The following is a 14,731-nucleotide window of genomic DNA, read 5'->3' on the forward strand; positions in this document are numbered from 1 at the left end:
AAAACACTTTTTAAAATAATAAAGTATTTTTATTAAATTTTAAACATATTTGATACATTTAAAAGAAAAATTTTTACTAAAAAAAATTATTTAATTTTTCTAAAAATCAATAATACTTTGATTTTAAAAAATAGAAGCAAAATAAGTTTTAATTATTTTTTTTACTACGCATATCATTTATCATAATTAATAATTACAATTTATACCTTTAAAAATAAAAAATAAATTACTCAAATTGAATAATTTTATTTGAGCAATGAAGAAGTAAATTGTAACAACATACATAATGTTATTATATTTACAAATATTAAATTTAAGTCTTTATAAATTTAATAATTTGTCATGTATCATGAATGAAATGAGATTAAAGTTTATTATTTTAATTTTTTAATTAAAATCAATGTGTTAATTATATAAATCATAACTTCTCAAATTAAGAAATAATATATAAAATAGATACATAATTATTTAATCAATATACAATAACATGATATATATAATTTTTGGAATATAAAAAAGTGTTGTTTCTTTTAATAAATTTATTATTTGTATACGTTTAGCTCAAACTATTCCAAGTAATTTTATTTTTAAGCATCTTGTAAACAAAATTCTTTTTTTCTTTTATGAGATTTCACAAACAATATAACTCATAATAAATAAAGAAATAAAATTTTTACACAAGTTTTTTTCAGGTTCAAGCTATTATGTTATGTTTTTGTCTTTTTACTTTATGATTGAAGGATTATTTTCGTCTTTTTCTCATAACTACAAGACAAAAAATTAACCTGCAACTTAATCGTACATGGAACATTGAAGTTCCAATAAAGTAACTGGAACACCTGAAAACTTTCCTATAAAATTAACACGGTAATATTAGAGAAATAAAAAAAATTAAAACTTGTCTTATTTAATATTCAATAATTAATAAATATTAAATAAGACAAATTTTAACAGATTTTTTGATTAAATTTTTTTAGTTACCAAATATTTTCGAAATTAATAATATATAAAGGATGTATATTAAATGTGTCAATCATCAATAAAATAAAAGTAATATTTATATTGTTTAAATGTATTACGAGTAAATAAAATCATAAATCTCAGTTGACTAATAATATGACACATTTTGCATGTCAAATTAATAATATATAATAGATTTTAATTTTAATTATAATAAAAAATATCATGTAATATATTTTGATTATTAAATTAATAATTAATGATAATATATAAGAGAGATAGAATGAATAAATAAATAGGAAGAAAAGGGCTCTTTGCTTAATTTAAAAAGAAAAATTAATTATAAAAGAGTATTATATGACATATTTTGATTATAAAATTAATAATATATGGTATATGAATATTAAATACATCAATCATCAATAAAATAAAAGTAATTTTATATTGATTAAATATATTATAAATAAATAAAATCATAAAATTTAATTAACTAATGAGATAAGATATAATATAATATATTTTGTATGTTAAATTAATAATATATAATATATTTTAATTTTAATTACAATAATACAAAATACACGTGATATATTTTTGTTAATAAGTTAGTAATAATTGATAATAATATATGAGAGAGATATAATAGACAAAGAAAAAAAAGATTTAGAAAAAAAAAAGTGAGATCTACCTAATTTTAAAAGAAGAGATTTTAATTTAATTATAAAAGAATGTCATATGATATATTTTTATTGTAAAATTAGTAATATATAATGGATAGATGTTAAATGTGTTCATCATTAATAAAATAAAAATAATTTTATATTAATTAAATGTATTACAAGAATAAAATCATAAATTTCAGTTGAATAATGAGATAAAGTGTAATATGACATATTTTGTATGTCAAATTAATAATATATATAATGTTTTAATTTTAATTGAAATACAAAATATATGTAATATATTTTTGTTATTAAATTAATAATTTAATACACAAGAGAGATAGAATAAGTAAAAAAAAAATATATATAGAAAAAGAAAAAAAAGGTTAAATCTCCTTAATGTTGAAAGTAGATATTTCTTCAAATCAATTATAAAAAAATGTCATATGATATATTTTGATTATAAAATTGATAATATATAATGGATGAATATTAAATATTTTAATTATCAATAAAATAAAAATATTTTTTATGTTAATTAATGCATTATGAGTAAATAAAATAATAAATTTCAGTTAATTAATGAGATAAGGTGTAATTTCACATATTTTACATGTTAAATTAATAATATATAAGATATTTTAATTTCAATTACAATACAAGATACGTAATATATTTTAGTTATTAAATTAGAAATTAATAATAATATATAAAAGAGATAACATAGATAAAGAAAAAAGAGACATAGAAAAAAAAAAGGAGAAAAAGGCGAGATCTCCTTAATTAATTTTTAAAAGAAAAATTTTGATTTTAATTATAAAAAAATATCGTATGATACATTTTAATTGTAAAATTAATAATTAATAATATATAATGAATAAATATTAACTGCGTCAATCATCAATAAAATAATATAATAAAAACAATTTTTATATTTCTTAAATATATTACAAATAAATAAAATCATAAATTTAAGATGACTAATTAATATCAATTAAATCTGAATTATTTCTATTTTTTTTTCTCAACCTCCACTATAAAAATAGGTGCCTTGATAATTTTATCTTCATAATACTCTTTAATAGTGACTAGTTAAATCTTATTCTCGTCTTCTGACACGCCTAATAATTCTATACAAATATTTCTCGTGATACAGAAAATAATGAGAAATCAAATTATGTCCACTTCTCTTATTGTTTTGTTTGTTGTTCTCTTTTTTGCTTCTGGTATGTACTACTAAGTAGCATTGCTTATCATCTATTCATTCATGATTCATCCTTATCATGTGTTCTAGAATTTTTTTTTTATAACAAATAATACTGTTTTATTGTTGCAGATGGTGGATTAGTAGAGGCACAACGTCTAACTAAATGTCAAGCGAAAGAACCCATTGATGTATGCACTATTCCGCATTGTTCTTCAATTTGTGATCAGAAGTATTCAAGTAACTTGGGGGTTGCAAGTGGCCAGTGCTTAAGTAGAACTGTGTGCAATTGTATTTACAGCAGCGTCAACCCAGATTGCCATGCCAAAGATCATTTGATTTGATACAATTATTATTATGCCTTCCGCAGCTTCTTATGTATTATAATAAACAATTCACTGCTCTATACACCACAACCTTGTATTAGAAGGATTTAATAAAAGAGCACATGCAGATTTATTTTAAAATTTTTTATTTATGGGTTATGTTAGGTAATTAATAAATTTTTTGAAAACATAAACAACCACCGATTAAATAAAAATACACTACATTTTCAAATTATCCATTTAAATCTTAATATTAAAATAACCATCCGTGCACCTAGTAAAATGAACATCCAATATATCTATTTTTTATATTATTTAATTTAATATTTTTATTGTCTACCTATACTTTTCCTTTATTTATTTCAAAAAGCACCCTAGATCAAGCTAGCTCTCATCTTAATTACCTTAAGTTAGTGCCACTCAAGTTATCAACAGAAATATTTTACTATTTGTTTATGTCTTAATTGAGTCTATTTGTTTTTGTAATGATCAATGAAACGGGTGTTCCAATGATTACATTGACAAGAAAAAAGAAAAGTGTGAAAAGATGTGATAGGGAAGCTCTCTTAGGAGTTTCAAAGCAAAATTTAATGGTAAAAATTTTTTTGCTAAAGAATATTTTTATAAAAATAACTTTTTTTTTGAAAAATAGATATAGTTAATAAAAAAATTTAAAATAGATTAAAGAGTAGATTTTTTAAAATTTATAAGAGAGAAAAATATACATTATAAAAATAGAAGAAAGAGGAATATCATTTTAACATTTTTCAAAGAAGAAAATTAAATTTTTGTATTATTATATATTGATGTTATACGTGATATTTTTACGTATATATACTTTTTTTAATATTTTGTATTATTTATATTACAAAGTAATTAATAAAAAGTAAAAGAAAATATTTTTTTAAACACTCCTAAATTTAAAAAAAAAGATTTTAATTTAATTATAAAAGAGTATCATATGACACATTCTGATTATAAAATTAGTAATATATGATATAATATGAATATTAAATATATCAATTATCAACAAAATAAAAGTAATTTTATATTGATTAAATATATTATAAATAAATAAAATCATAAATTTTAGTTAACTAATGAGATAGAGTATAATATAACATATTTTGTATGTTAAATTAATAATATATAATATATTATTTTAAATTTTATTGCAATACAAAATACATGTTATATATTTTTTTTAATAAATTAGTAATTAATAATAATATATGAGAGAGATATAATAGGTAAAGAAAAAAGAAACATAGAAAAGGAAAAAGGAAAAAGTGAGATCTATTTAATTTTAAAAGAAGAGAATTTAATTTAATTATAAAAGAATATTATATGATATATTTTGATCGTAAAATTGGTAATATATAATTGATAGATATTAAATGTGTCAATTATCAATAAAATAATTATTTATATTAATTAAATGTATTACAAGAATAAAATGATAAATTTTAGTTGAATAATGAGATAAAGTATAATATGACATATTTTGTATGTCAAATTAATAATATATTTATAACGTTTTAATTTTAATTGCAATACAAAATATATGTAATATATTTTTGTTATTAAATTAGTAATTAATAATAATATATGAGAGAGATAGAATAGATAAAAAAAGACATAAAAAAAGAAAAAATTTTTTAATTTTAAAATAAGATATTTTAAATTAATTATATAATATATTTTGATTATAAAATTGATAATATATAATAGATAAATATTAAATGCTTCAATTATCGATAAAATAAAAATAATTTTTATATTAATTAATGTATTATAAGTAAATAAAATCATAAATTTCAGTTAACTAAAGAGATCGGGTGTAATTTCACATATTTTGCATGTTAAATTAATAATATATAATATATTTTAATTACAATTGTAATATAAAATATGTGATATATTTTTGTTATTAATAAATTAGTAATTAATAATAATATATAAAAGATATAACATAGATAAAGAAGAAAGAGACATAGAAAAGGAAAAAGGGAGAAAGGTGAGATCTCCTTAATTTATTTTTAAAAGAAAAAATTTAATTTCAATTATAAAAAAAGTCATATTGAATATTTTGATTATAAAATTAATAATATATAATAAATGAATATTAAATGCATCAATCATTAACAAAATAAAATAATAAAAATAATTTTTATATTTTTATATGTATTACGAATAAATAAAATCATAAATTTAAGATGATTAATTAATACCAATTAAAGCTGAATTATTTCTAATTTTTTTTCTCAACTTCCACTATAAAAATAGGTGCCTTGATAATTTTATCTTCACAGTGCTCGTTAAATCTTATGCTCATCCTCAGACACGACTAATAATTCTATACAAATATTTCTCGTGACACAGAAAATAATGAGAAATCAAATTATGTCCGCTTCTCTTATTGTTTTGTTTGTTGTTCTCTTTTTTGTTTCTGGTATGTACTACTAAGTAGCATTGCTTATCATCTATCTATTCATGATTCATCCTTGTCATGTGTTCTAGAATTTTTTTTTAATAACAAATAATCCTATTTTATTGTTGCAGATGGTGGGTTAGTAGAGGCACAACGTCTAACTCAATGTCAAGCGAAAATACCCATTGATGTATGCACTATTCCGCATTGTTCTTCATTGTGTGATCAGAAATATTCAAGTAACTTGGGGATCGCAAGTGGCCAGTGCTTAAGTAGGACAGTCTGCAATTGTATTTACAAAAGCGTCAACCCAGATTGCCATGCCAAAGATCATTTATTTTGATAGAATCATTATTATGCCTTCTGCAGCTTCTTATGTATTATAATAAAAAATTCACTGCTCTATACACCACAACCTTGTATTAGAAGCATTTAATAAAAGAGCACATGCAGATTTATTTTAAAATAGGAAAAGTATAGATAACAAACAAGATTTTTGAACAATGTGTAAACAATGTGAATTAATAAGGTTAAAAGAGTAAATTTGATTAGTAGCATTAAATTAGGGTGTAGTATATTTTCATTTGATTGGTAGTTGTTCATGTTGTTCAAAATTTTCATTGTTCCCCTAGTACTTTCCTTTAAAATATTTTATCCATTGGTATTATGTAAATCCAGTAATAAGCAATGACTAATTTGTCCCGAATAAGAACTCTATCTAAGGATTTACAATTAAAAAATAGGTTACGCATGTGTGGAATTTAAATCTTCGACACTAATTTAAAGAACTATAAATTATCCGCTAAACTAACCCAACACACTTGAATTTGTGTCAATACATTTAATTCGAAACCCAAAACATCAATCGGCTCTGAGCGTAGAAGCCCATTAGACGTTGCAGTAAGACCAAAATCAAAAAATAAAAAATTCAAATAGCTAGTAAGACTTCTTTGTTTTCTTTTTCTTTGGTCAGAGTTGTTTCGTTTTGTATGTGTTATGTTTTTGTTTTGTTCGTGTGTTTTCTCTTATTTGGGCCTATGGCCCATTATGTCATAAAAAAAATTTAGTGCACAAAAAAAAAAGTTTGAATTTCACTTTAGAAAGTAAATATGATCTTCTACTTTTGAATAGTTTCTCTTTTATATTTATTTTTGATCCCACCTATGAAATTAATGATAAAAAATCACACTTTATTCTCTTAAATAAAATTGAAACTTGAGAGGATTCAAATCCGGAGATGTTAATTGTGGTGTGGACCCCAAAGCAAATTAAAAAGATGTTGGGAATGGACTGCAATTGCAAGCAACGCCCAGATAAACGTGGGAACGAAAAATCACAAAAAGTTTTAATTGCAAAAATAAATGTTGTAAGAAAACAATCCGAAAGGGAAAAGGGAAAGGTGGCAGGTTAGTTAGTTTTTTGAGATTTGGAAGCGCACCAAAACGCACGCATTTCTCGAAAGAAATAAATAGGGACTAAGCAGAGAGGAATCAATGAGCAAAAAAGCTTTGTCCATCTTGATGCGCGCCAGAATGAGGCCTAACAGTAATTCCAACCATTCTGTCTCTCCTCTCTCTCTAACCGTTAGTGATTTCAACTCTTAGTTTCTTTCTTTATTGCAGATTTTCGATTTCATGTTATTCGATTGTTTTCGGCTAGAATTTGATTCGTTTGTTTGTTTCTGATGAATGCACAACAGAACGCCGTGAAGCAAATGCAGCGGCAACGGAATTCCCGAGAAGGCCAATCAGCTGGAGGTGCTTCGAGAGAAGAAAATTCAGCTTCTAATGGCTCCGGCAGTTCTGAGAGGTTTCTAGTTTCATTTTCTCTCTGTATAATGCGTCGATCTATACTCTCCTTATTAATAATTGATGATTTTTGTGTTGTTAAAGTTCTGAATATTTTAATACATCTATCGTTTTATATGTAACAATTTCTATTGATAAGTGTATAATTTGTGTTGTCGGATCCATCTATTTCTATAGTCGATCCTGCCTAGTTGCATGGACTTGTCAATGATCTAAGAAGATGTAGTAAAACTTATTGGTTTCATTTCGTTTCTGTTTATCTTTGCTTGGTTGTAGAGAGTTTATGCATGTCCGTGCCTCAATGGACTCTGCGGTGTCAATGAACAAGACGGAATTTCTAGATGATGCGCTTAATAACTTCTCAGAGGTAAGTATGATCTTAGGTTTCAGTGGTATGGAACTTTCTTTATGCAATTCTCTTAATATCATTGCTTATTCAATTTCCATAAGCTGACAATAATGTAGGGCTATTTTAGTTTCTCTCATGAAAACCGTCGCAAGTTGCTCCTACTCCTTGCTAGGGAGTATGATCTCAATAGGTCACAGGTTCGTGAACTGATAAAACAGTACCTTGCACTTGAACTTCCTGCTGGTGAGTGATTTTGTGTGTGTAACTCTCTGCATTATTGCTTTCAAACTCGTGTTGTAAGAGAATCAATTGTGTGATATGGTTTTTCAGACAAAGCTCAAGTGAGTGAAGAAGAAGGCTTGTTTGCTTCTTTCTATCGCATTGAGCGAAACTTGAGGCATGCACTTAAGCCAGTTTATGAAGTCCTTTTTGAGCGCCTCAACACTCATCCTGGAGGGTTGAGGTTCTTGTCCATCCTTCGGGCTGATATCCTATGTATTCTCACGTAAGGTTATGGCTTATGCCGAATGATTTTGTTAGCCACTTTATAGTGTCTCTATTTCCTTCAATTTAGTTATCTTGAAATGACAGTAGGAGTAAATAAACAAATCTTCTTTGTATGCTGCTTCTATTAAATTTAGTGGATTCCATGTTAGAGAATTCAGTACTTGGCCTTGTAAAATCAATTTACAGTTCGTTTCATGTTTCACAAAAAAAAATAATAATAATAATAAAAAAAGGAGAGGGATACAGAGATATATATATAGAGAGAGAAGATAAGCGTTCATCTTTACTTTTCCAAAACTTTGAATATGATGAATCAATTCTTCCACTGTACAGAGAGGAAAATATTGCATCTCTGAGAGCATTAGATTCTTATTTACACGAGAAACTGAGTACGTGGCTTAGTCCTGCTACCTTAGAGCTTCACCAAATTACATGGGATGATCCTGCTTCTCTTCTGGAGAAAATTGTTGCATACGAAGTACCTTCTCCTTTTCATTTCCTTGAATTTTTATTTAGTGCACCTCTTATCTTCTATCGTGTGTATAATCTTCAATATCTCGTGTAGGCTGTGCACCCTATCAGCAACCTTCTAGATCTAAAGAGAAGGCTAGGAATTGGCCGTCGTTGTTTTGGATATTTACATCCTGCAATTCCTGGTCAGCATTTCTTCTAGAACATTGGTTACTAAAGATAATTGTATACTTGGCTATATCGAATCCATCACTATTTGGCTTCTCTTCAATTTGATTTTGTAATAGCCTGAAAACAACCGAGTTTTCATGTATGATGTCAAAAGAGTGAAAAGACTTTACTAATGACTGATAGCCAAAGTTTTTCATATATAAGCATATCTAATAGTGCTGCAACTGAAATTGTTGTCATGGTTTTATGATTTCTACTGAAGCTAATAGTTAATTTCTTTATTAATATCTTAGTTAGCCGTCATTGTTTTACTTTGAATAACGTGAACCTGCTTCACCTTAACAAGTTAGTGACAATAAGAGATATAACAACTATTGCTATTTGCTAACAAGGTGATTCTACATGAACAATACATGTGTTTCATTATTCCGATGACGAGTAAACTGAAAAACTAATATTTGCTGTTTTTATTTTCTATGGTCTACAATTTTTACATGATTGCTTTGATGGTTTGTGACTTAATGAATTTCAGTGGTTGACAATAGACATTCTCAAATCTACCGTAAAAGTAGTCTTGTCCTAAGATTTTAATGTGTGAAATTATTTCGTGTGCTCTGGTTTATTTTTTCTGCTCAGGTGAACCTCTAATTTTCATTGAAGTTGCACTGCTGAAGAATATTGCCCATTCTATTCAGGTAAATATCAACTGGACCTAGCTAACTGCTCTTCAGTACTTGTGTAACCAAAAAATTTTTGTACCACAGGATGTTCTGGAGGATAGTCCTCCTATACCTGAAAGTGAGGCAACCTGTGCACTATTCTACTCTATATCATCAACTCAGGTGCTTATATTAAAAATAGTGAAAAATTAATGCTACTAGAAATATATGAGCTAATTTTGTATTTATATTATGTTGAAGCTTGGTAGGATTTTTCCAGTGAAAGTGAGCTCTACTCTTGGGCATTTTGTCCGACTATTTATTTAATTCCCCATTTTGGTTCTTTGACTTGTTTTATTTATGTTTGAAAATTATAGCTGGTTACTTGTCTGTTTTCTTCGCCTGTAACAGTGGAAACGAAAAGATGAAAAAATTATTGCGAAAACAAAAACTGATAGAAAAAGGATTTTTCTACTAAACTTCTAAGAACCCTGTTCTTAGCAACTTAAGTCATCGGAAGAGATTCTCTACTAGACCTTCAAAAAACTCCCTAAAGAAAATAGTTGGACATAATTTTATTCCTTATTGGCATAATTATGAATTTGCAGCCTGGCTTAGCAGGGATCAATCTAGGGAAGTTTCTTATCAAACGTGTTATAACGCTGGTGAAAAGAGAGATGCCACATATATCTGTAAGTATTTTACAAATATTGCAGATTAGTACAATTTCTGGTAAAATTATTTAAATCTTAGCCATTAAACTTTCTACCTTCTCTCAAAGCTGCAGAATTCTGGACTCTTTTTTTTCTTACTGTGTGTTACAATATGCAATTGGCAATAGTTGTTGTGCACATTTATGTTGTGAAAATTCTTTGGAAAAACCATTTCTTCTAGGATACTGCAATATCTTACCATATTAATATAATATTGTCATAACTTCCCACATCTAAGATTGCTGACCAATATTTGCTTGCAGACCTTTGCAACTCTCAGTCCCATCCCAGGATTCATGCAGTGGCTCTTGTCCAAATTGGCATGTCAAAAAAGGCTCGCTGAAGGAGACATGTCACAAACTCTTACTGAGGGATCCAATTTGACTTTCTATGAGAAGATACTTAAGCCAGAGGAGGAAGAAGCACTTATGAGTTTACCGAAGTAAGCTACATGCCGTTCTCATGTGGTTCTAAAGCTTACACTATTTGTTTGAAATTTTGAATTGTGCTATTTTTAGATGTTATTTGGCATCTCACCGGTTGTATGGAAGTCTTGCATTAGCATAAAGAAAATTGTTCTGATAACTGCACTACATTTGTTCTGTGTTATTCTTGCTTTCTTTGTTTCTCCTCTTTTGACGGAATAATGGTAAGCAGACAATAGGTTCCTATATTTTGAAATTAAATAAGAATCTCACATGATTTTATATAATGGAAGATGTCATATTCCAACTCAATTAATTGATAATCATATTTGATCCTTTTCTCCATGTGTTGTGCTTGTAAATAGTCATGCCCATGCCATGGCTATTAGTGATACCAATTTCTGATTGTTACACACACTTTAGTAAGTGGTAACCTCTACTGGCTCCTCTCATCTATCTTAAGTGTGACTAACAGCATTATGAGTTTCAGGGATCTTGCAATGGGACAAACTGGTATGGAAACCATGTTCAACTTGCTTACTTCTACATCCTATAAGTGGATCCATTCGTCAGAACTTGTGTCAGTGCTAAAGTCTCCTTTGATGCGTTTATGTGCGAGGTATTGCAAGCAATATTGGAAATAAACAAGAGCATATTAAACTTGCGCTGAGCTAGACAGCTATGCATATATTTCTTAATTCATGTTCATCTGAACTTTTTATTCTTTTTGTATTATAGATACATTCTGCAAGAGAAGAAAAGAGGGAAGGCTTTGGACTCTGTAGCAAATTTTCACTTGCAAAATGGAGCGGTATGTCTTGCAAGTGTAATATACAGTCAATAAACTTCTCTGTTATTGGTAATGGCATCCACTTTGAAACCGATAGTTTCTATGCAATGTTTGATGCTTTGCAATATGTTCAGATGACTTGACTGGATTTTTTTTCATTGGAAACATTCTCTCAGTTATTTTCCTAGCATTTGTTTCTCTCTATAATTTGTATGCCAAAAATGGGAGATTTCATCTAGCAATTTTTTGTCCCATACCACAAGTAACATAATCTTCTTAATATATCATAGATGGTTGAAAGAATAAACTGGATGGCAGACCGATCTGAAAATGGCCTTTCCCAAAGTGCGGGCATCATGGTCAACTATGTATATAGGTACTGTCTCTTGTAAACACTGGAGCTAGTTTTTCTGTTTTTGTTCTTACCCAAGTGTACACAGCATTATATCTTTTCGCTATCAGGTAGCTCTGGGGCTTTGATAAATGTTTAGAAAAATCTTGTTTGCTTAGCTGACAAATTTCCTGAAGTTCACCTTGGTTATTTTGGTGGAGTTGGGAAGAATCTTACCATTAGAAGGTGTAACAACTGTAATTGTCATTTCATGCTATTGTGGATCACTTATGTTATTAATCTCTTTAAAAGGATGAATTTGAAAAGATGAATTCAATTTAATTTTCAATTCACATTATCAAATTTGAAGTGTATGCTGATAATGCCTAATTGCAGATTGGGGCACATAGAAGAGTACGCTCATTCGTATTTCAGCAATGGGGAAATTCATGCCTCAAGTGATCTCCGTCACTATGTTGAGGTAATGCCTTCTGCTGATCTGCTTAATCTCCATTCAAGTTTGATGTGAGATATACATTTTTCACACAAATATCTTGTGCTTTTCTGGTACGGAAAGCAGAAACGAATCCATTTACTGCTAATATATATTTTAACCTTTTTGCTGTTATATGCAGCAACAAAGTGACAAGAAACAATGAAATCTGCTTTCTCGGATTAAACTAGGAACAAATGCATTTAAATCTAGAAATGAGGAAGCTTGTATCTTCACATGTTGATGATTTATGTAAAGATAATTAAAGGTACGCCATTGTATATCTAATACAATACTGCGGTAAAATTTGAGAGGAAACTACTTGCAAAATTTTCATACATTTCTTTGTTCATACTGCCATAGATAATGACGGGGCAACTCTTGCAAGAGAGCTATATTGCAGAAGGCCATGATAAATGGTTCATGCTTGTCTTAGCAAACGTCAAGCTATATAGTTCTCTTCACAAAGAAAAAACTCAAGCCATGTAGTAAACTATATGATGTATGTTCATATCAATATAACACTATACTGACAGCACGCACCATCTCGAGCGAACAGTGTGCTGCTGTTACCAATTTGGTGGTTTCAGATCATTAAATGTAAAGTGTAACATAGGAAAATTGGTTAGATTCGAACTGGTCGAAGGGTTCAGCAGAATCTTGGTCAGAGAAAGCATTTTTTTGTCTTGGCTCTTCAAAAATGAAAAAGTTGATAAAGCAAAAAAGTATTAGACTAAGGTTAATAATATATTCTGTTAGATTATCAATTAACACTATATGATCTAACTCGATATTAATTCATGATTTTGCTATTTCTCCCGTATACAATTCATTTGAGAACCATGGATGAGTTTTTTCTATTACACACACAGTTTATTTATGTTAACAATGTTCTGTCTCTTATTCCATAAGAGGCAATGAAGCTTGTACATTGTTGTTGGGACTATTCACTTCTCAGTTTCAACGGGAGTGGTTTCTACCACATAATCCATCATGAGCCTCGTGTTAGAGTCATCAACCATCTACAAGACAATAAAGGCAGGAACAATCAGTTGCATTTATATATACGGCAAGTTGAGTTAATTTTAGCATTATCATCAACATTCTGAATACAATGAAAACGTTATTGAATTACAAACCTTAACAGCTAAGCGCTTCAAGTTGTCCCATTCAAAATCATTTTTACAGTATGCGGATCGCACCTATAATAAATCATCATTTTATTTAGTACTCATCAAAAGTAGTTTGATAAGTGAAAATTGGACAAGTAATGTTCAGTACTCACTTCCATTATGCGTAGGGCTATTGTTGTACATAGAAGATCCATAAGACATTAGTTTGCAAGATTTCGTATGTTCAATCACAAAAAAAAAAATGTTGAGGTTAGATATTGGCATTGATTAAGGATTAAGTAGCTCGGTAAATGTGGTTACCTAAGTTCTTATGTCTTGATGATTCTCTCATCATACTAGCACAGAATTTGTCCCCATCATTCAACGAGTGTCTACTCAAAAATTCCATTAGCTCTTCGTATGCTTCAGGGTTGTAGCTCTGCTCAGGCATTAATATAAAATTCAACACATGAGATTGTAATAAAAAAAATCTGAAGAGTATGATATACAATTACAAAATTTAAACGTCTAAAGAGTGAAAACTTTTCCTTCTTTCTTGGATGTATTTCTCATGACTGAAAGTATTTAGTATCAACTCAAGCTAAGCAAGAAGAACAAAAACAAAAACCAACAAAAGCTTAGCAAAAAAGGCAAATTAAAAGAAGGAATTATCAACCTCAAGTTGAGCAGCAACAATTTTAACTGCAGTGTAGTTAAAGAAATTGTGGAGGTTATTAGCAGCCTTTTGTTCTGGTGAAGCTTCTCCGAATCCTGCATCTCACCATATATACAAATGGATCATTCCCTATTGGTATATACATAATATAGTATATATATAGAAAGAGGAAGAGCAGAGAGTTGTAATATAACTCACCAGGTACAAACATCTTACTGCACTGTAAGCGTGTGGATTGAGAGCTCCTTCTCTTGCAAGGCCAAAACGGGTAAACTTTGTTGCTGCTTGGCATTGATGAAGGGTAGGCATAATTAGAATTTGGAAGGTGAGGAAGTGCTAGAGTTGCATAATAAGATTCCATGGTTACTACTAAAGATTCTTAACTTTTGGTGTGGAACGAGGTTTGAGTTACGGGCTATTATGGCGTCTTCATAAGGAGAAACAAAAAATATCTACATGGTTCAATCCACGTAAGGAAATATCTTTGAGCTTCTGTTGAAAAGTGCCAAATTTTACATCCAAAGTGGAACCCACTATTCAGCTGTGAATTGGAGAACATCCAAGGGCTTGACACAAAGGATAAACATGTCTTTTCATATTTTCAAGCAAAAATAATAGAACTAGCATTATTCTTATAGAATAT

The 14,731-nt window shown here is 28.2% G+C and overlaps 2 protein-coding genes across 7 annotated transcripts; one reads left to right on the forward strand and one right to left on the reverse strand.

The window, feature by feature from the left end:
• The first annotated feature begins 6,897 nt into the window (after positions 1 to 6,897).
• LOC130957600 (uncharacterized) lies at positions 6,898 to 13,026 on the forward strand. 6 transcript variants are annotated; one of them, XM_057884445.1, is made up of 17 exons: positions 6,901 to 7,166; positions 7,283 to 7,392; positions 7,668 to 7,758; positions 7,857 to 7,983; positions 8,071 to 8,245; positions 8,581 to 8,725; positions 8,813 to 8,903; positions 9,526 to 9,584; positions 9,621 to 9,731; positions 10,157 to 10,240; positions 10,525 to 10,703; positions 11,177 to 11,305; positions 11,425 to 11,497; positions 11,767 to 11,852; positions 12,204 to 12,288; positions 12,443 to 12,568; positions 12,664 to 13,026. In XM_057884445.1, exons 1-16 carry the CDS (start codon positions 7,077 to 7,079, stop codon positions 12,464 to 12,466), a joined length of 1,659 nt encoding a protein of 552 aa, XP_057740428.1. In that variant the 5' UTR covers positions 6,901 to 7,076; the 3' UTR covers positions 12,467 to 12,568; positions 12,664 to 13,026. The 6 variants fall into 6 exon arrangements, with proteins under 6 accessions (XP_057740432.1, XP_057740431.1, XP_057740428.1 ...); XM_057884450.1 differs by having other exon boundaries at positions 7,868 to 7,983; positions 12,664 to 13,025; XM_057884447.1 differs by having other exon boundaries at positions 6,903 to 7,166; positions 9,654 to 9,731; positions 12,664 to 13,021.
• A 52-nt stretch (positions 13,027 to 13,078) lies between these two features.
• Positions 13,079 to 14,544, reverse strand: LOC130957601 (chaperonin-like RBCX protein 1, chloroplastic). The gene is made up of 6 exons (XM_057884451.1): positions 14,287 to 14,544; positions 14,089 to 14,183; positions 13,734 to 13,851; positions 13,586 to 13,602; positions 13,440 to 13,502; positions 13,079 to 13,322 (listed from the first exon to the last, which is right to left on the reverse strand). Exons 1-6 carry the CDS (start codon positions 14,447 to 14,449, stop codon positions 13,248 to 13,250), a joined length of 531 nt encoding a protein of 176 aa, XP_057740434.1. The 5' UTR covers positions 14,450 to 14,544; the 3' UTR covers positions 13,079 to 13,247.
• Between the last annotated feature and the right edge of the window lie 187 nt (positions 14,545 to 14,731).

This window comes from Arachis stenosperma, chromosome 10, assembly GCF_014773155.1.
Source record: "Arachis stenosperma cultivar V10309 chromosome 10, arast.V10309.gnm1.PFL2, whole genome shotgun sequence".
NCBI lineage: Eukaryota > Viridiplantae > Streptophyta > Magnoliopsida > Fabales > Fabaceae > Arachis > Arachis stenosperma.